At 47.3% G+C, this 22,413-nt stretch overlaps 1 protein-coding gene across 10 annotated transcripts in view; it reads right to left on the bottom strand.

Annotated features, from left to right (window-relative positions):
- Nucleotides 1-22,413, bottom strand: part of NCOR1 (nuclear receptor corepressor 1) — a 320,571-nt gene that overhangs the window by 260,490 nt on the left and 37,668 nt on the right. For all 10 annotated transcript variants that reach the window (XM_075335195.1, XM_075335194.1, XM_075335193.1 and 7 more), the window contains exon 2: nt 10,590-10,767. In XM_075335195.1, the coding sequence (XP_075191310.1) occupies nt 10,590-10,697 (108 nt within the window). In that variant the 5' untranslated portion in view covers nt 10,698-10,767. The remainder of the gene's footprint in view (nt 1-10,589; nt 10,768-22,413) is intronic.

Here is a 22,413-nt window from a genome sequence, read left to right as displayed (position 1 = left end):
AGGCGTCCGAAATGGTCGATCTAATCCAACGGGCCAAGGTCGGCTTAGAAGCAGAGAGACCCTTGCGCCGCCCTGTGGTTAGCACAAAAAGAGAGGTGCACCGCCTAAGCGCAGCGGTGCGAGACACATAAATCCGGAGAGCACGCACCAGATCTAGAGTATGCAGCGCTTTCTCAAAGTGATGAACAGGGGCCGGACAGAAGGAAGGCAAGGAAATATCCTGGTTAAGGTGGAAGGGAGAGACCACCTTAGGAAGAAAGTTCGGGGTCGGACGGAGAACTACCTTGTCTTGGTGAAAAACCAAAAAAGGTGACTCCGAGGAGAGCGCAGCCAAATCAGAGACTCTCCTGAGAGAAGTTATGGCAACTAGAAAGGCCACCTTTTGAGAAAGACGATACAAAGAAACCTCCCTAAGGGGCTCGAAAGGGGGTTTCTGCAATACCGTGAGGACCAAGTTAAGGTCCCAGGGATCCAAGGGCTGCCGATAAGGTGGAATGATGTGAGACGCACCTTGCATGAAGGTGCGGACCTGAGCCAGTCGGGCGAGACGCCACTGGAACAGCACTGATAGCGCTGAGACTTGTCCCTTGAGAGAGTTGAGGGACAGTCCTAGCTACAGACCGGACTGTAAAAAAGACAGAAGGGTCGGCAACGAGAATGGCCAAGGAGAATGGCCGGAAGAGCGACACCAGGACAGGAAAATTTTCCAAGTCCTGTGATAGATCTTGACGGAGGAAGACTTACGAGCCCGAGTCATAGTGGAGATGACTTCAGGAGGAATACCAGAAGCCGTCAAATTCCAGGACTCAAGAGCCACACCGTCAATTTGAGTGCCGCAGAATTCGGGCGGAAAAACGGACCTTGCGAGAGCAGGTCTGGACGGTCCGGAAGATGCCACGGCATCTCCACGGACAGTTGGAGCAGGTCCGGATACCAAGCTCGCCTGGGCCAGTCCGGTGCAATGAGGATGACTCGATGGCCCTCCATTCTGATCTTGCGCAGGACTCTGGGCAAGAGAGCTAGACGGGGAAACACGTAGGACAGACGAAACTGGGACCAGTCTTCAGCCAGAGCGTCCGCGGCGAAGGCCTGAGGATCGTGGGAGCGAGCCACGTAAACCGGAACCTTGTTGTTGTGACGGGATGCCATTAGGTCCACGTCCGGAGTGCCCCACTTGCGGCAGATTGACTGAAACACTGCCGGGTGCAGGGACCACTCGCCACCGTCCACGGATTGACGGCTGAGATAATCTGCCTCCCAGTTTTCTACGCCAGGGATGTGGACTGCGGATATGGTGGACTTGGAGTCCTCCGCCCATTGAAGAATGCGTTGGACCTCCAACATTGCCAGGCGGCTGCGTGTCCCGCCTTGGTGATTGATGTAGGCAATCGCTGTCGCGTTGTATGACTGGACTCGAATGTGCCTGCCCGCCAACAGGTGGTGAAAGGCTAGGAGAGCTAGAAGCACAGCTCTGGTTTCCAGCACATTGATTGAAAGGGCTGACTCAGACGGAGTCCAAGTGCCCTGTGCTCTGTGGTGGAGATGTACCGCTCCCCAGCCGGATAGGCTGGCATCCGTGGTGAGAATCACCCAGGACGGAGTCAAGAAGGAGCGCCCTTGGGACAGGGAGAGGGGTCGAAGCCACCACTGAAGAGAGCTCCTGGTCCGTGGCGACAGAGTCACTAACCTCTGTAAGGAGGAAGGCCGCTTGTCCCAACAGCGGAGAATGTCCAGCTGTAGAGGACGCAGATGGAACTGGGCAAAGGGAACCGTCTCCATGGAGGCCACCATTTGACCCAGCACCTGCATCAGGCGCCTGAGGGAATAACGGCGGGGCCTCAGGAGAGAGCGCACCGCTAGCCGGAGAGACTGCTGTTTGATTAAGGGCAACTTCACAAGTGCCGGCAAAGTCTCGAACTGCATCCCTAGGTACGCGAGACTCTGGGTCGGAGTCAGAGTGGATTTGGGAAGATTGACAATCCACCCGAATTGGGCTAGGGTGGCGAGAGTGAGCGAAACACTCCGCTGACAGTCTGCGCTGGATGGAGCCTTGACCAGAAGGTCGTCCAGATAAGGAAGCACTACTAACCCCTGGAGGTGCAGGACCGCAATCACTGCCGCCATGACCTTGGTGAATACCCGAGGGGCCGTGGCTAACCCGAAGGGGAGAGCCACGAATTGGAAATGATCCTCTCCTGTCGCAAAACGTAACCAACGCTGATGTGACACTGCGATTGGCACATGCAGATAGGCATTTTCTGATGTCGATGGACGCCAGGAACTCCCCTTGGGTCATAGAGGCAATGACTGATCGCAGAGACTCCATGCGAAAATGCCGCACCCGGACATGCTTGTTGAGAAGCTTGAGATCCAGGATGGGCCGGAAGGTACCGTCCTTTTTTGGAACTAGGAAGAGATTTGAGTAAAAACCTCTGAACCGTTCCTGAGCGGGAACTGGGACAATCACTCCGTTTGCCTGCAAGGACGCCACGGCCTGCGAGAAGGCGGCGGCCTTGGAGCAGGGAGGAGTTGAGAGAAAAAATCTGTTTGGAGGGCTGGAAGAGAATTCTATCCTGTAGCCGTGAGATATGATGTCTCTCACCCACTGTCCGGAGACTTGCTTTAACCAAGCGTCGCCAAAGTGGGAGAGCCTGCCACCGACTAAGGACGTGGCTGGAGCGGGCCGAGAGTCATGAGGAAGCTGCCTTAGTGGCAGAACCTCCTGCGGTCTTCTGCGGACGCGCTTTTGGGCGCCAGTTGGATTTCTGATCCTTGGCTGAGTTAGCGGACGAGGCGGAAGGCTTAGAGGATGACCAGTTGGAGGAACGAAAGGAACGAAACCTCGATTGATTCCTACCCTGGGCGGGTTTCCTGGTCTTGGTTTGTGGCATGGAAGTACTCTTCCCGCCAGTAGCTTCTTTAATGATTTCATCTAGCTGTACACCAAACAGCCGTGAACCAGCAAAAGGGAGCCCAGCAAGAAACTTCTTGGAAGAAGCATCTGCCTTCCACTCTCGAAGCCACAAAATCCTGCGGATAACAAGAGAATTAGCTGAAGCCACCGCAGTGCGGTGAGCAGTCTCTAGCATGGCAGACATGGCATAAGATGAAAAGGCTGAAGCCTGAGCAGTTAAGGGAACCATCTCAGGCATAGATTCCTTGGTGAGGGAATGCATCTCCTCTAGAGAAGCAGAGATGGCTTTGAGAGCCCACACTGCTGCAAAAGTCGGGGAAAACGCGCCCCCCGCAGCTTCATACACAGATTTGGCCAGAAGGTCAATCTGACGGTCAGTGGAATCCTTAAGTGAGGTGCCGTCAGCCACCGACACAACGGTCCGGCCTGATATCCTAGACACCGGAGGGTCTACCTTTGGGGAGTGAGACCACTCCTTGACCACCTCAGGTGGAAATGGAAACCGGTCATCAGAACCACGTTTTGGAAAGCGTTTGTCAGGGCAGGCCCTGGGTTTGGTCACAGCGGTCTGAAAACTGGAGTGGTTAAAGAACACACTCTTCACTCTCTTAGGCGAGGTAAACTGATGTTTTTCTGCCAAAGAGAGTTGCTCCTCTGACACTGGCGGATTGAGATCCAGCACAGAATTAATAGAAGCAATCAAATCACTAAGATCTGAGTCACCCTCAGAGAAATCGATGGGATACATAGCCTCCGAGCCCCAAGTGAGGGCATCCTCCTCATCTTGAGAGTCAGCTCTTGAGACAGAGCCATGGGATGGGGAGGGGGAGGAAACCCTGCGCCTTCTCTTAGAAGGACGGGGTCTGGGATCAGATGATGAATCCTCCGTGAGCTCCGATGGACGGAGGTCAGAGGATAGGAGTCCTCTGTCAAGAGTATTAGAGGCACCCTGTGAGGGAGGCTGATGCATATTCAACAAAGTCCCATGGACTCAGCAAATGACTGGGATATGGACCTAGAAAAGGACTCTACCCAGGCCGGGGGTTCAGTCACAGGTGCAGCAGCAGCCTGAGAGACCACTGGGGGTGACACTCCAGGCTGTGGCACCGCCAAGTTAGAGCAGACATCACAATGTAGATAGGTGCTCGGCTCAGGCAGCAGGAGCTTACATGCAGTGCATACAGAATCAAGCTTTGGAGCCTTGCTCCTTGTGTGAGACATGCTGCTGGAGTGGGGGCTTTGCAGAGAATGAACCCCAGGGAGAATATACAGAGGTCCAGAACCGGAGACCGGCTGTGGCTTACCAGACCGCTGAGCGCGGTGTTGTGTGCCCTCCAGATCCCGAAGCCCGGTCCCCCAGTCGCAGCACCTCAGCAGAGATGCAGAATGCAGGATGTCCCAGAGCAAAGTGAACTCTGCCTGAGAAGAGGGCGTTCCTATAAAAGAGCGGGAACTGGAGGGCTATAGAGACCTGCAGGGAAGGAGGGACGCCCCAGCAGTGGGGAGTGTCCCTCCCCTGTGTAGAACGGCCGCCTGGAGGAGCCGAACCTGTCTCTCTGCATGAGTGACATGCGAGGGCAGGAAAATGAAACTAGGCCTCCGGCGAAGCCGGGGCCTAAATTTAAGCGGCGAGGCCGACAAGCAGGTACCATCTGCGCGGTTCTCAGGCAAAAGCTAGAGAACCCGCCGGAAAAGTTAAAACAATCACATACAGCATACTCTCCCCTTACAATAAAGAACCGGGACCCCCAACATAAACGTCTCAGGTACTTAGCTGCTGAGACGCAGGGCCATGTCCCTGGGGATGAGTGCTCCGGTCCAACAGAATCCTCAAGGGGCTGTGTATGGAGACCGGACTCCTGCCAGGCATGGAGACCGTGCTGGCTCCCACTTCAAGCCAGAGCCCAGAAGGGATGGTGAAAGAGCGCGGCATGTAAGGCTGCAGCCTTGTAAATCAACCTTAACAACACCGCCGACACAGTGGGGTGAGAAGGGACATGCCAGGAGTCCAGACATGGACCCGCTTTTCTTCAAACTCTTTCCAAAAGTCAAACAAATCAGATGAGAATGCATGTGTGGATGTATGCCTCCTGACACAAAGCAATAAACTGGCTAGGACTGGCTACCAGGGGGTGTATATAAGCTCAGAGGGAGGAGCTATACTTTTAAGTGTAGTACTTTGTGTGTCCTCCAGAGGCAGAAGCTAAACACCCATGGTCTGGGTCTCCCAAAGGAACGATAAAGAAAAGTGCATTAAATTTCTGCAATCTCATTGCTTTTGTTAAAAAAAAAACAAAAAACTGCAAAAGGAATGGTAAGTGAACTTAGCCTAACACAAAACAACGAGCGGCTGAATATCTTTAACCCCTTCACCCCGGCCGAATTTACGTTTTCCATTTTTTTTTTCGCTTCCCTTCTTCCAAGAGCTGTAACTTTTTTATTTTTCTGTCAAAAATTGCAAAAAAAGTGCAATTGCATGATTGTTTTTGAGATATTTTTTTCACTGTGTTAACTACATGGTAAAACTGATATGTGAGTGTGATGCCTCATGTCGGTGCGAGTTCGTAGACACCAAACATGCATAGGTTTACATCTAAGGGATAAAAAAAAATCAAATGTTTGTCCCAAAAAACATGCGCCATTTTCCATGATCCATAGCATTTTCATTTTTCACAATCTGGAGCTCAGTGACTGCTTATTTTTTGCGTTTCGACGCTTTTAACAGTACTTTTTTTGCGCAGATGCTACGTTTTAATCGCATGTTATTGCATTTAGCGCAGAATTTGCGGTGACCAAAACACATCATTTTGGTGTTTGGAATTTTTTTGGCCACTACACCGTTTACAGATCAGATTAAAATTGATTTTATATTTTGATAGATCGGGCATTTCTGAACGTGGAAATAGCAAATCTGTGTATTTTTTTAACCCTTTAATTTTCAAATGGGGCGAATGGGGGGTGATTTGAACGTTAAGGTTTTTTAAATCTTTGTTTTTTTATCATTTTACTATTACCCCTAAGGGGCTATAAGGATCAGCAGTCTGATCTCTCATTGTTTTCTCTCGATCAGAGCGGCACCGCTCAGATCAGGAGAAATGCTGACCTCTTGTATCCTGCACTTCTCGGCTGCTTGTTACAGGACCCGAGTCATGTGAGCTACAGGAGTCATCATATGAGCCTGTGCTACCATGTCAACCATCGGATCCACATGATCATGTCTTGTGACTTCCGGTGGAGGTGGTGAGTATGCGATTACCGCTATCACCATTAAAATGGCGCTGTCACATTTTGACAGAGCCATTTAAGAGCTTAACAGGCACGGGTGGATAGCGATCAAGGAACACATGTCAGCTGTAGAAATGAGCTGGCATGTGCGCTGATCGCAGGTGAGGATTGACACCATCTCCGCAGGGACGTAATATTACGGCCCGCGGTAGTTAAGGGGTTAAAAGGGAACTTTTCACCAGGTTTTTCCCTTATGAGTTGCAGCCACCATCAGTGAGCCCTTATATACAGCATTCCTGAACACTGTATATAAGAGCACCGGTCGCTCTGTATAGCAAGAAAAACAGCTTTTTTTTAATACTGCCCTGCTAGGCAGCCAGGTCCAATGGGCATCACTAGACTCGGTCCAGCGCCTCCTGTATCCTGTGCAGTCACCGTCCACTTAGACTTTTCCATGTGGATGATGCGTCCTACGTCATCCAAACAGAGGCCTCCATTACGCTCCTGCGCATGTGCACTTTGATCTGTCTGCTGAGGGCAGGCAATGTATTGTTGTGCGCATGCGTGGGCGGTCTTTGACCTTTTCTCGTGCCTGCACATTACAGTACTTTTCCCTGAGCAGGGCAGAGAGAAGTGTACATGTGCAGGAGCACAATGAAGGCCTCGTGTGTGGATGATGTAGGACACGTCATCCTCACGGAGCTATGAAGAAGGATGGCGATGGAAGGAAGAGAGAAGGCACCGGACCAGAGACCAGTGATGCCCATCGGACCTGACCGCCCCAAGTATAATAAAGGTGTTTTTTACGTTATACAGAGTGACCTGAGCTCTTATATATAAGTATTTTAGAATGCTGTATATAAGAGCTCACTAGTGGTGGCCGCAGCTCGTAAGGGAAAATCCTGGTGACAGCTTCCCTTTAAGGCTATGTGCGCAAGTTGCGCACTAGCCCTGCAGAAATTTCTGCAGCGATCTGAAGAGCACACGTGCGCTTCAAATCGCTGCAGAAAATGTCCGTAGAGAAAAAAAAAAGCCGATTCCATGCGCTCTGCCTGCAGTTCCTGCCATAGACAGAGCAGGAGCTGCCGGCAAAGCACACGGAAGAAGTGACATGTCACTTCTTAGAACGCGCGCTTCGGGCAGCAGCCGAAACGCTGCGCTCTAAGACGCCACGTGCGCACGGCTCCTGCACAATCTCCATAGACTGTGCAGGGGACGCAGGACGCATGCAGTTATGCTGCGCTACAAAGCGCAGCGTAACTGCATGTATTTACGCAACGTGCGCACATAGCCTTACAATGATTATTCCCAATTATTGGCAGGCGCAAACATAGCGATAAAGAGGAGAATCAGCACTGCTCTTTTGCAGCCCAAAAAGTGATTGTTGTCGGCGGCATATCTTCCCATGTAAACAGTGGACAGGATGCCAATGATAATCATATCACTGATCGTTCATCCTCAATTCACAATCAGCCATGTAAGAATAGCGGTAAAGTATAGAAGCACGGTCTGATAGAGCGCTAAGGAGGTCACAGTATTGGATTAATTTTTTTTAGAATTTATTGTTTTCTATCAGCCACAACGCGTTTTGATATACACAATATCTTCATCAGGTGGATATAAAACGGAATGTGGAGAATACTATTTAAAGGGACAGGTGCGATTCCATTGGTCAGCACCAAATTAATTGAAATGTTAACCCTTAATGTATCACAACCAGCCCTTCAACAATAATATAAAAGCTAATAAAAGATATTTAAAAAGGATTTTTCAAAAAGACTCTTTGCCATAAAAACATTATTTAAAAACAATGTTTTTAATGTGTGGAATCTGCACAACCACATCAGGTGAGCAGATTCCTTTTCTTCTCCCCACCGCTATCTCCCAGAACCTTCACATGCGCTCCCTTGTTTAATTTTTATCCATGTAAGAACAGCGGACTGACTTATGCCGTGGATCGCGCTCACTGTGGGCACAAATGGGACCTAGAGATCCCAGACATCTCCGTTCCATCTGCCTTCATTTGTCAGTGAACATCTGCTGAGGCTCTATTTCCATTCTGTGTGATGAATCAGTACAAATAATCCTATGTTGTCTACACGGAGGTTTATGGGCCCATGTAAACAATTCCTGCGACGGAAGATAACTGCAGATGTGAATACGCCGAGGAGCCGAACAATATTCTCCTAATGACCTAAAACTACTCTTTGAAGTGTGTTTAGCGCGGCGGCCGGCATACGCTCGTGATGTAATGTTTATGTGATATATTGTTTTGTCCTCACATCGCCAGGCATCACATTGGCGCCTGCCGCACAGCGGTGAACATACTTCCAAGAAATTGGCCGATGTATAGAAAGACCACAGATCCATATGTGCAGCAAACGTGGGAAGATTCCCAAATACCAGTAGTTTTACCCAAACTGAGCTGATGTCCCAAGAATCCTGGTATCGAGCAACTCAGCAGCACCAAGAAAAAACCCTTTCCCAGTAGGTGCCACAATGTTTATATTGGGGGAAAAAAATAAAAAATGGGGGAAAAAATAAAAAATAGGCATTGCTTTTTCCTATCCTGGACACTGGGAAACTCTGAAGTACGGATTAAAAAAATAAAAAGACTTAAAGAAAAATAAAACTTTGCACTTCAGAATTCTACATTCTTTGAATAATGAGGGGAAAAAAAAAACCAACAAAAAACAAAGGGTGCAAAAATCAGCAAAGAAAAATATCTAGAAGAGGACCTGAATGTAAGAAAACAGGCTAACTTCTTGCCAAAAATCCAAGAATGTGTGAACAAAGCCTTAGAGGCATCTACCAAAAGTGCCGTGACCACAGTGGGAGGATTTACATGGAGAACGCAGGTTATCTCAGGATTATTAGATTACAGAAAAGAGGTTTTCCAAACTGAGTTGGGTTTTAATTTCTTTTACAGCAATGAACACTCAAAAAGTGAGATTTAAAGGGAACCTGTCACCAGTTTTTTGCTTTATAAGCTACAGCCACCACCATTGGGCTCTTGTATACAGCATTCTAACATGCGGTATATAAGAGCCCAGACCGCCGTGTAGAATATAAAAAACGTTTTATAATACTCACCTAAACCGGTCGCTGCGGTGGATGTGGGTCAAATGGGCGTCTTCGTCCTCCGGTGCCGGTGCCGCCTCTTTCGTCCTTCTGAAGCCGTGGTGCATGACGCGTCCGACGTCATACACACTAGCTGGCATTCAGGTCCTGAGCAGGGCAGATCAAAGTATTGTAGTGCGCCTGCGCAGGACCGGCGAGTGTGTATGACGCAGGAAGCGTCATGCACCGCGGCTTCAGGAGGACGAAGTTGGCCGAAAGAGGAGGCGCCGGCACCGGAGGACGAAGACGCCCGTTTCAGTCACATCCACCGCAGCACGACCATTAGGTGAGTATTATAAAGTGTTTTTTATGTTGTACACAGCAGCCTGGGCTCTTATATACACGTTAGAATGCTTCATATAAGAGCCCACTGGTGGTGGCCGCAGCTTATAAAGCAAAAAACTGGTGACAGGTTCCCTTTAATAAGCAAATATAAAGAAAACATGACAGTCCTCTGTAAAACTTCACTGACGGGGTAAAACATGTTAAATTCCTATTCCACAAGTATAATCTTATACATGTCTAAACTGTATATGGGACTAAAAGAGGGCAGAAAGGAGGAGGGATGCAAGTGATATTGTAAATCATTTTTTCAAAATACATTAGAATTCACACCATGGCGATTGTGATTATACAGGACTGAGCTGAGAGGGACGTAGCCAGCTAACTGCTGTATAGAAATGAATGGGATGAAGAGAGCTGACCGGGATCTCAGGAGTTAACTCCTCTCCTAGCATCTAACTACTGGCAAACTGGAAAGGCTCTGGTGGCTGAACTCACTGAAAAGGAGTAGAGAAGAATAAACTCGGGGTTCAGTGTTTGTACTGAACACAGTGCATTACATATGCTGATCACTCGAGCGGGCATCAGTGTGCTTGGGTATGCTCAATCCAGTGTGAGCCGCTTGCAGTGTCTGAATGGCTCGGACTTGGGGTAACAACAATGCTATCGAATGTAGTGTACACCCAAAAAAAAGGAAAACCCCCCTCCCTCCCACGGATGGATCTGCTTATGGCTGACTGCAAGGGGGCAGAGGCCTGAGGTGCCCAATTAGTGACTTCAATTGCGGGTCAGGTCACGTCCGGATCCCAAACCACACTTTATCTAAAGTCTGGGTTAAACTTCCACAGGTCTGCTCAGCTTTAAAAATTAGCTTTACATAATGTAAGATAAAAGCGCTCACAGCAGGAAAAAGATAGCACATTGAACAAGCAAATCAATAATAATAAAAAAATGGAGAAAAAAAAAGAACGAAGCTTATCTCACACACACACACACACACACACACACACACACACACACACACAGCACAGAGGATAATGCCACCTACCTGTTGGTGACGGCTGCTGGGGAAGGTGTACTGCACGGGGTGGGTGGAGTAGCGGCTCTGCTCAGCGCTGAACGCTCCTTGGTTAGGAGGATACCCTGAACTTGACATAATGGGAGACAAAGTCCTCACTGAAGAGTAAGGTCAAGGCCAATGCACAGTCATGTTTTCAGGAAACCACCTGAGGAAAAAAATAACACATCAGTTTTAGTAATCAGCAGGAGATAAAGCCGACAGGCAGTACAGCAAATAGAAAGATCATGTGCGCTGCGCACAGACTCCGTCCCATCTGACTAGATGACGTACACAGATCTGATCTTCAGACTGACAGCAGGTAACATTTGCCTCTATAGTTCAGAAAAAGCTGCATATTGTAGTAGCCGGAGTCCCGGCCTGTATGGTTGTGGAGAGCTGCATTAATCTTTAGATATGAAATCTTCGCTCACTCAGAGGATAAGGCTACGTGCACACAGTGCGTTTTTATTGCATTTTTTTTTTTATCAGTGCAGTTTTGTCACAAAATTGCAAGGAAATCTTGATGCCAACTCCATGAGGAAATTGAAGTGTAGTGCACAATGAGCAATCTTCTTGCAGATTTGGTGCAGAAATGTTTCAGTGTTTCTGCCTGATGATCGCTGCCTGTGCAGGGGCCGCTGCTGACAGAGCTATATATCAGACACATTTCTGGGCGCTGCGCAGATGCGAGCTCTGTATACAGCAACTGCAATGATCAGCCGCTGGCCAATCAGAGGTCAGCAGCAGATCACTGGAGCTGTATAAAGAGCTCGTCCCTGCGCAGCGCAAGGGCATCTGTCCTCTAATCCAAAGCTCTGTCAGTGGCAGCCCCTGCACTATAAGAGGAGGACCAGGAAAGGGGACATTACTACATTACTACAAGAAGAGGACCAGGAAAGGGGACATTACCATAAGAGGACGACCAGGAAAGGGACATTACTACAAGAAGAGGACCAGGAAAAGGGACATTACTATAGGATGAGCAGGATGGGCACAAGGATGGGTCTCATTACTATATTATGGGGACAAGGATGGGCACATTACTACATTATATGTGCTGTGGATGTGAGGTGATTGTGCTGTCACAGATGAGAGGTATCACTGCTCTGTGTTTCCAATGCTGGAACCATCAGTGCTGGGCAGAATACTAACAGCCAATGAGTGTGCAGAGGGAGGGCTAGACAGTGAGGCCGGGCGGTGCCAGCTCTGACTGTGAAGTTTGGCATAGGAAGATTTCATGTTTGCTTGAGCTGCAGGTAAATAAAGTGATAATTCAAGAGGAACAAAAGTCAGAAACAAAAAAATAATGTAGGAATGTTGTAGATGACAATACAGCACAGATTAGCTTAAAAAAAAATTTGACGTTAATGTCAGACGACTTCTTTAACAAGCCACAAGAAATGGGCGCTGACGTCTGTTTTTCCCCCTTCCTGGACGGTTTCATGTCTTGTATGTCTTATCACACCCACTTTGTTCCACATGAACTATACGGTGATCGGATATAAAAGCCAGGGATAAGAGAGCGCTGTGTATACTATGCTCAGGAGGTTATCACCTGACGCTGCAGTTTTCCTCACCCAGGTCACACTTTATATACAGTGTACTCTGGTGACCTTCACTATACAGACGCATGCCGGCCAGATGGAGGCCAAGAGAACAAACATGGCCACGGTTTAGGGAAGGTTAAAGAAACATACCGTATGTTTTATGCCCGCTGAGAGGACGCTCGCTAATCACTAACTTATAACCTATTTTTCACAGACCTTTAGTTTAGAATTACCCTCCATCACTACGGCAGTATTCGTGGTCACAATCAGCCTCTACCATTCAGACAACAGCGGGGCATCCTCTGCACTACACCACTCCAGCTCGCTGTTTTTTACTTTTCTACATCTGCTAACTAGTAATGAGTGAGCAATACCATACTCGGGTGTTCGGTACTCGTAACGAATAGTGATGAGCGGGCACTACCATGCTCTGGTGTTCGGTACTCGAAACGAATAGTGATGAGAGGGCACTACCATCATGCTCAGGGGTTCGGTACTGGTAACTAGTGATGAGCGGGCACTACCATGCTCAGGGACTCGGTACTGGTAACTAGTGATGACAGGGCACTACCATGCTCAAGTGCTCATAACTAGTGATGAGTGGGCACTACCATGCTCAGGGGCTCGGTACTCGTAACGAATAGTGATGAGCGGGCACTACCATGCTCAGGTGCTCGGTACTGGTAATTAGTGATGACAGGGCACTACCATGCTCAAGTGCTCATAACTAGTGATGAGTGGGCACTACCTTGCTTGGGGGCTCTGTACTTGTAACGAATAGTGATGAGTGAGCACTAGCATGCTCGGTACTGGTAACTAGTGATCAGTGGGCACTACCATGCTCGGGTGCTCGGTACTCATAACAAATAATGATGAGCGAGCACTACCATGCTCAGGTTCTCGGTACTCATAACGAATAGTGACAAGAGGGCACTACAATGCTCAAGTGCTTGTTACTCGTAACTAGTGATGAGTGAGCACTACCTTGCTTGGCGGCTCTGTACTTGTAACGAATAGTGATGAGAGGGCACTACCATGCTCAGGGGCTCGGTACTCGTAACTAGCCATCGGACTCTTGGACGAACTCGACTCATATACGGCGTATAAGGGAAGTTAATGGGGAACTAGAGAATTTTCCAGAATACTCTGTTAGAATAGTCGAACTATGGAAGAGACCGTGATGGCAGACACTAACAGCTTTTATAAAAGGGCTGGCTGATTTCCTGAAGGTTGTAGATAATACAGTGACAAATAATGTATAATGGTGGAGAATGGTTGAACTTGATGCACCCAAGTCTTTTTTCAACCTATGTAACCCGACATATGCAGGTAAATGGAATTTTTTTAAAATGTCCGGCTCCTTTTAGATAGCTTTGTATTAATTCTGGCAGGTTTCTCCTGATTGCCAGCCCTCACATTATATAAAACGCTGTCCTGATGGCTGATGATCAGTGCTCTGGGAGTCTGAGACGTGGCCCGGGCCGAGCCATCACAGAGCAGAGGCCAGTGTCTGTCATAGCCAGAAACACACTTCTGTACGTAGATGGCCCTTAAAGGGTTATACACAATCATAAACGATTGCATTGGGCTTGGTAAAACAATTGCAGTTTACTTGCGGTTTATCCTGTCCATTCCCAGGAATGGAGGGTTGTTGTTTTTCAGTATTTGCTGTGTACTACTCATTGGGTGGGCGACAGAAGTGGCCGGTCTCCATGGTGCAGCGCTTACAAGCTATTTCCAATTGGGCTTGTAATCGCTGCTCTGAAGCTGGCTGGATCACCGGATCTGGCAGCCTCAGTCACCCTGTGATCCTCCAATGCTGGAGGCAAAACTGCCTCCGCCTGCAACATGTGAGATAACACTGATCAGGCCAGTGGCACAACAATACCGTTGGTCCAACTTGTCAAGCAAGAGAGCACCCTTCATCCCTCCCCAAATAAAAAGCCAGGAGGCAGGGGAGCCGCGCACCCCTCTTTTATTGCAGGTTGGAGGGTTGCTTTAAGTTTCCAGCGGCTCACTACTACAAAAAGGATTTATATAATCTCTTGTATGTTTATGCATTGGAGATTCTGAGAAATTTACATTCGTGGAGGATAGAAACAAGTTTTGCTTTTTATGGTCTTCAAAGAGGAAAAACAAACATGAAACTACTACAATCTATAACAGCCATCAGCCACTAGTGGTTTCACTACTGTCCAGCATGGCAGCATCATGTTGTGGGGTGGTTTTGCTGCGGAGGGACTGGAGCACGTCACCAAATAGATGGCATCATGAGGAAAGAAGACTATGTGGTAATACTGAAGCAACAGCTCAAGACATCAGCCAGAAACTTAAAGCTTGGGCAGAAATGGGTCTTCCAAGTGGACAATGACCCAAAGCATATTGCCAAAGTGGTTACAAAGTGGCTTAAGGATAACAAAGTCAATGTTTTGGAGTGGCCATCACAACGCCCTGATCTCAATCCTATTGAAAATTTATCGGCAAAGTTGAAAGGGCCGGTGCAAGCAAAGTGACCTACAAACATGGCTGAGCTACACCAGTCCTGTCAGGAGGAATGGGCCCAAACTCCTACCAACTATTGTGAGAAACGTGTAGAAGGATATCCAACATGTTTGACCCAAGTCATACAGTGTAAGGGCAATGGTAACAAATACTAATGAAATGGAGGGAAACTTTTGACTTTGCAGAAAGTAATAAAAATGCCTTAAAACATTCTCTCTCTCTCTCTCATTGTTCTGGCATTTGGCAAATATAAATATGGTAATTTTGGTTCCCAATTGACCTAAAACGGGAAAGGTTTATTCTGATTTCATGTCAGATAGTGGGAAAAACATGCTGATGTTTCTTTTTAGAGAGTGGAGGGAAACTAAGGCTATGTTCACATCATGCAGCATCTTTTTTGTCATTGCATCTTGAGTGCATCTTAAAATGCATCAAAAACGTAATGCGTTTTTTACGCGTTTTACCCAATGCGTTTTTTTTAAGTCAAATCTATTGACTGGAAGGGCTCATAAACGTGGTAAAAACACAAAAAGAATTGGCATGCTGCATCTTGAAAAACACAGTCAAGATGCAGCCTACAAAAGATGCCCAGTGCGGACAAGAAAATGAAAATCTCATAGACTTTGCTGGGGGAAGGAATTGCATGCATTTTGGTGCATCTGTGAGACCTCAAAAATGCACCAAAAACGCAGCAAAAGATGCCCTGTGTGAACTTAGCCTAAGGGTTTCACCAATATATCAGAGTTGTCCCCATCTGTGGATGGAGTGTGATCAGCTTCTGTATGAAGGCTGGAGGCCCATGTGCCAAATCCAAGTATACATGGGATAGGGATATACAAAAAATATAGGGCATATGGCTCTGACATGCCAATTCTAACTTGGACGATGGCACGTTGGTAGCTGGTAGATCGCAATGACTGGTGGATATTATCCCTTCAAGGAGCTTTCCCGCTAAACACAGTTATCACCCATCTACAGGACACCTGCATGCTCCAGTCAAAGAACTTTTAGACCCCTGGTCTTCTGATAAATGAGGGTCTTAGTGGAGGAGCCCCCAGCAATCACTCTACCCTGTAAGAACATGATAAGCAGATCTGATCAGAAAATTCTGTGTCCACCTTGAGATTGCGCTGTGACTATGTGGGGGCACAATGTGACGTCACGAAGGTGTCTTGATGCTTCCACACTGCTAAAAAAAAAAAAAAAAAAGTCCGAGGCACCAGGAAGGTGTGTGGCGCAGCACCCATTTTTATTTGCTTTAAAAAGAACAGTCGCCCCGCTCTGCAGATCACTACCTGTGACGCCAGGTACATTTTGGCAGAACATACCACCGGTGATAATAGAGCTGCCAACTGTACTCTGCCAAGAAAAAAGTGAAGAGCAAAACAAAAATTGTGCAAAGTGGCAGAAATCACCAGTGTATGGTATAAGACTTTACCCAGCAGTTTTCCTTTACAATTACAAAAAGCTCCCAATGGAAATACTGAAAAAACACCAAATTATAATAAAAAAAAAAAAAATCAGAAATACACTACAGTTTAAAAGTTAGGGTAAGTTAACCTAACAGTCGTGCTGCGGTGGAATTGGGTCACGGAGGCGTCTCTGTTGTCCGGTGCCGGCGCCTCCTCTTTCGGCCATCTTCGTCCTCCTTCTGAATACAGTGTGCATGACGCGTCTACGTCATACACTCGCCAGTCCTGCGCAGGCGCACTACAATACTTTGATCTGCCCTGCTCAGGACCTCAATGCCAGCGAGTGTGGATGACGTCGGACACGTCAGCACCGCGGCTTCAGAAGAAGGAGGACGAAGATGGCCGAAAGAGGCGGTGCTGGACAGCGGAGACGCCTCCGTGACCCAATTCCACTGCAGCGCGACCGTTAGGTAAGTATTATAAAGTGGTTTTTATGTAGTCACAGCAACCTGGGCTCTTATATACAGCATGTTAGAATGCTGTATATAAGAGCCCTGTGGTGGTGACCGCAGCTTATAGCCAAAAAAAAGTGGTGACAGGTTGCCTTTAAAGCACAGAGAGCATCATGAAGACCAAGGAACACAACAGGTAGGTCCGTGATAATGTTGAGGAGAAGTTTAAAGCCGGATTTGGGTACAAAAAGATTTCCACAACTTTAAACACATCCCAAGGAGCACTGTGCAAGCGATCATATTGAAATGGAAGGCATATCATACCACTGCACATCTTCCAACACCCGGCCGTCCCGGAAAAATTTCATCTCAAAGAGAAGACTGATCAGAGATGCAGCCAAGAGGCCTATGATCACTCTGGATGAACTGCAGAGATCTTCAGCTGAGGTGGGAGAGTCTGTCCATAGGACAACAATCAGTCATACACTGTACAAATCTGGCCTTTATGGAAAAGTGGTAAGAAGAAAGCCACTTCTCAAAGATATCCATAAAAAGTGTTGTTTAAAGTTCGCCATAAGCCACCTGGGAGACACCAAACATGTGGAAGAAGGTCCTTTCGTCAGATGAAGCCAAAATCGAACTTTTTGGGCACAATGCAAAATACTGTTTGGCGTAAAAGCAACACAGCTCATCACCCTGAACACACCATCCCCACTGTCAAAAATGGTGGTGGCAGCATTATGGTTTGGGCCTGCTTTTCTTCAGCAGGGACAGGGAAGAGGGTTAAAATTGATGGGAAGATGGATGGAGCCAAATGCAGGACCATTCTTGAAGAAAACCTGTTGGAGTCTGCAAAAGACCTGAGACTGGGACGGAGATTTGTCTTCCAACAAGACAATGATCCCAAACAAAGCAAAATCTACAGTGGAATGGTTCACAAATAAACGTATCCAGGTGTTTGACTTGGCCATTCTAAGTCCAGACCTGAATCCAATCGAGAATCTGTAGAAAGAGCTGAAAACTGCTGTTCACAAACGCTCTCCATCCAACCTCACTCAGCTCCAGCTGTTTGCAAAGGAAGAATGGGCAAGAATTTCAGTCTCTCAATGTGCAAAACTGATAGCGACATACCCCAAGCGACTTGCAGCTGTAATCACGGCAAAAGGTGGCGCTACAAAGTATTAACTCAAAGGGGCTGAATAATATTGCACGTCCCAATTTTCAGTTTATTATTTTTTATAAAAATTTAAAATAAGCAATAAATTTCGTTCAACTTCACAATTGTGTCCCACTTGTTGTTGATTCTTCACCATAACATTAAAATTTGTATCTTTATAAAGCATGAAATGTGGGAAAAGGTTGAAAAATTCAAGGGGGCCGAATACTTTTGCAAGGCACTGTAAATATGTATATATACATACATATACACACACATATATATTATATATATATATATATATATATATATATATATATATATATATATATATATATATATATATATATATATATATATATATATATACAAACACACACACACACACACACACACACACACACACACGCTTAGATCTAGGTTTATATTACCCATTGATTTGACACTATGCAAGATGGACATACCTCTTGTCATTTATATACACTACAGTTCAAAAGTTTAGGATCACTTAGATATTTCCTTATTTTTTAAAGAAATGCATTTTGTTTCAATGAAGATAACATTTAATTAAAACAGAAATACACTCTATACATTGGTAATGTGGTAAATGACTATTCTAGCTGCAAACATATGGTTTTTAATGCAATATCTACATAGGTGTATAGAGGCCCATTTCCAACATCCACCACTCCAGTGTTCTAATGGTACATGGTGTTTGCTAAGGCTGGAGTCACACTTGTGAGTGACTCAGCGAGTCTCGCATCGGCATCACCCCGGCACGGTCGCACACTCTTTGGACAGGAGTGTCTCAGCTGCATAAAAATACATGCAGCCAATCCGCTCCTGTGAGGAGAGTGTGCGGCCGTGATGCCAATGCAAGACTCGCCTAGTCACTTACAACTGTGAAGCCAGCCTGTGTTAGAAGGCTAATGCATGTTTAGAAATCCCTTAAACCCTTGTGCAAGTATATTAGCACAACTGAAAACAGTTTTGCCGATTAGAGAAGCTATAAAACTGACCTTCCTTTGAGCTAGTTGAGAATCTGGAGCATTACATTTGTTGTTTCCATTAACCGCTCAAAATGGCTCAGGGCAGAGTGGCAAAGAAAAAAACATATCTGAGACTGGCTAATAAAAGGAAAAAAATAATATGGGCAAAAGAACACAGACAATGGACAGAGGAAGATTGGAAATATGTGTTATGGACAGATGAATCGAAGTTTGAGGTGTTTGAATCACACAGAAGAACATTTGTGAGACGCAGAACATCTGAAAAGATGCTGGAAGAGTGCCTGACGCCATCTGTCAAGCATGGTGGAGGTACTGTGATGGTCTGGGGTTACTTTGGTGCTGGTAAAGTGGGAGGTTTGTACAACGTAAAAGGGATTTTGAATAAGGAAGGCTATCACTCCATTTTGCAATGCCATGCCGTACTCTGTGGACAGCGCTTGATTGGAGTAAATTTCTTCCTACAACAGGACAATGACCCAAAGCACACCTCAAAATTATGCATTAACTATTTAGGGAAGAAGCAGGCAGCTGGTATTCTATCTGTAATGGAGTGGCCGCCCAGTCACCAGTTCTCAACCCTATTGAGCTGTTGTGGGAGTAGCTTGACCGTATGGTATGCAAAAAGTGCCCATCCAGCCAATCCAACTTGTGGGAGGAGGAGAGGGGAAGCATGGGGGTGAAATATCTCCAGATTACCTCCACAAATTACCGTATTTTTCGGAATATAAGACGCACCGGACCATAAGACGCACCCTGGTTTTAGAGGAGGAAAATAGGGAAAAAAATTTAAGCAAAAACTGTGGTCATGACACACTGTTATGGGACGAGGATCTGCTGCTGACACTATTATGGGGGTAATGTCCCCAAATTCTCTGCTAAGGTACCCCATCCTGGTATATGCCCTCATCCTGCTATATACCCCCATCCTGGAATATGCCCACATCCTGCTATATACCCCCATCCTGGAATATGCCCTCATCCTGCTATATACTGCCGTGCTCCTATATGGCCCCGTGCTCCTATATGGCCCCGTGCTCCTATATGGCCCCGTGCTCCTATATGGCCCCGTGCTCCTATATGGCATGTATCCTGTATCACACAAAAAACAAAATGTTTATGCTCACCTTTCCTCGCTCCATGCAGCATCGCTCCTCCCCCTATCTGTGGCGGCAGCAGCACCGCTTACCAGCGTGGAGCGATCACCGGTCACTTCCGTGCAGCACCGTGATCTCCTCCAGTCTGCCGGTCAGCTGACCTGCGTGACTAGCGACGCACAGCGATGACGTCATCGCTGTGCTCACTGCTTTCTACACAGATCAGCTGACTGGCAGACTGGAGGAGATCACGGTGCTGCATGGAAGTGTCCGGTGAGTATGCCGTACTGCTCCCCGCGCTGGTGATGATGCGCGGGGGGCAGTGAATACAGCCGCACATGATCACTCCAGGCTGTAGTTGCCAGAGGTTATCACGGCTGGCTGTTAATTATGCGCGCACCCCCCCGCCCATCACTCCGCCCACATGTCAGTGACGGCTTCAGCGCTGAGAGATGGGCGGGAGGATGGGCGTGCATATGAAATGAGCGGGCCCACGTGGTCACGGCAGGCTGCTGCAGCCTGCTCGTGCCCCCGATGGCCCGCTCCACCGCAGCACCCTCATTCCCGGCTGCAGCCATATAGTCAGACCATAAGACGCACCCCCAACTTTCCCTCAACATTTGGGGGGAAAAAAGTGCGTCTTATGGTCCGAAAAATACGGTAACATCTAGAATGCCAAAGGTCTGCAAAGCTGGAATTGCTGCAAAGGATCAATCTGTGACGAAAGCAAAGTGTGAAGGAGAAAATTATATCAAGTAAAAATCATTATTTCTAACCTCGTCAATGTCTGGACTGTATGTTCTATTCATTATGCAACTCATTTCATAAATAAAAGTATGATTTTTCATGGAAAAGACAAAAATTGTCTGTGTGACCCCAAACCTTTGAACTCTAGTGTATATATAAAATTTTATTGAGATACTATTAAATATTAGATCAGACGTCACTTTCAAGTAGGAATTGGTGGACATGAGAAAAATAGTAGAATGAATCCACACATTGGTGTTCAAATGGATTACATCCGTAACCTAGAAGAAAGTGCACCACTTACTCAAGGCAAGTTTCGCATATGGCTTTCTCAAGGGATGCTTAATCAGAGGTCGCAATAACTCTTATACAAGCATTACACACTTCTGTACAGGCTGCTTTACACTAAAAATCTCATATTACTACACGCGAGACTTCTCCTGCACCCAGACTGGTATTTACATCAGGCCGGCCGATTTCCATACCAGTGTGGAAATCCCGCGCATACATCTATCATCACAGCGATTCAGCGAGACATAAGAACTGACGAAAAGCAAACAAGACATAAGCTAAATAAAAAAAAAGGCTTTTTCCATCCAGATGTCAGCAGGGTCACTACATGCAACTTTTTCAAGTGTTCAGTAAAACATGATCTGCTCACACGGTGTCACACTCCAAGGTGACACACGACTGTAGAAACCGGATTAGTTGCTTTACAGTGTGGATGTTGGGAAAGGGCAATATTCAGGTCAAGTCTAATGGTACCTTCATACTTAGCGATGCAGCAGCGATCCGACCAGCGATCTGACCTGGTCAGGATCGCTGCTGCATCGCTACATGGTCGCTGGTGAGCTGTCAAACAGGCAGATCTCACCAGCGACCAGTGAACAGCCCCCAGCCAGCAGCGACGTGCAAGCGACGCTGCGCTTGCACGGAGCCGCCGTCTGGAAGCTGCGGAGACTGGTAACTAAGGTAAACATCGGGTATGGTTACCCGATGTTTACATTAGTTACCAGCGCACACCGCTTAGCTGTGTGTGCAGGGAGCAGGGAGCCGCGCACACTGAGCGCTGGCTCCTTGCTCTCCTAGCTACAGTACACATCGGGTTAATTAACCCGATGTGTACAGCAGCTACATGTGCAGAGAGCCGGAGCCGGCAGCACAGGCAGCGTGAGAGCTGCAGAGGCTGGTAACTAAGGTAAATATCGGGTAACCACCTTGGTTACCCGATGTTTATCTTGGTTACAAGCTTACCTCAGCTGCCAGATGCCGGCTCCTGCTCCCTGCTCGCTTCATTTGTCGCTCTCTCGCTGTCACACACAGTGATCTGTGTGTCACAGCGGGAGAGCGCCTTTGAAGAAAACGAACCAGGGCTGTGTGTAACGAGCAGCGATCTCGCAGCAGGGGCCAGATCGCTGCTCAGTGTCACACACAGCGAGATCGCTAATGAGGTCACTGCTGCGTCACAAAAAGCGTGACTCAGCAGCGATCTCGGCAGCGAGCTCGCTGTGTGTGAAGCACCCCTAAGTCTGCAAACCTTGAATGTGTACACAGCAGAAAGTGAGTCACCCAGACACCACGGCCTGCTGCGCTGCTGGATTTCCTAGTGGTGGATTTCGCAGGGTTGCCCAATGTCCCCATTGCACCACTGTGTGACCTGATTAGCCACCAGCGGTTCAGTGTGACATATCAGATTACAGCACCAGCAATTTCTGCTGCAGATTTCTGACCTCAGATCTCTCAATGTAGAAAGGTGAAACCTGCAGCGAATTGTATAGCAAAATTTGAAGTGGATTTTTCCATTGGCTGTCAACAGACCCTAAGCGCCTGTTCACACAAGATGTATATGCAGTGGATTTGCTGCCCAGTGTGGTAGATATCTAATATATAAA

Source organism: Anomaloglossus baeobatrachus, chromosome 2 (genome assembly GCF_048569485.1).
Source record: "Anomaloglossus baeobatrachus isolate aAnoBae1 chromosome 2, aAnoBae1.hap1, whole genome shotgun sequence".
Taxonomy (NCBI): domain Eukaryota; kingdom Metazoa; phylum Chordata; class Amphibia; order Anura; family Aromobatidae; genus Anomaloglossus; species Anomaloglossus baeobatrachus.
This window is presented reverse-complemented; position numbering and strand designations above follow the sequence as displayed.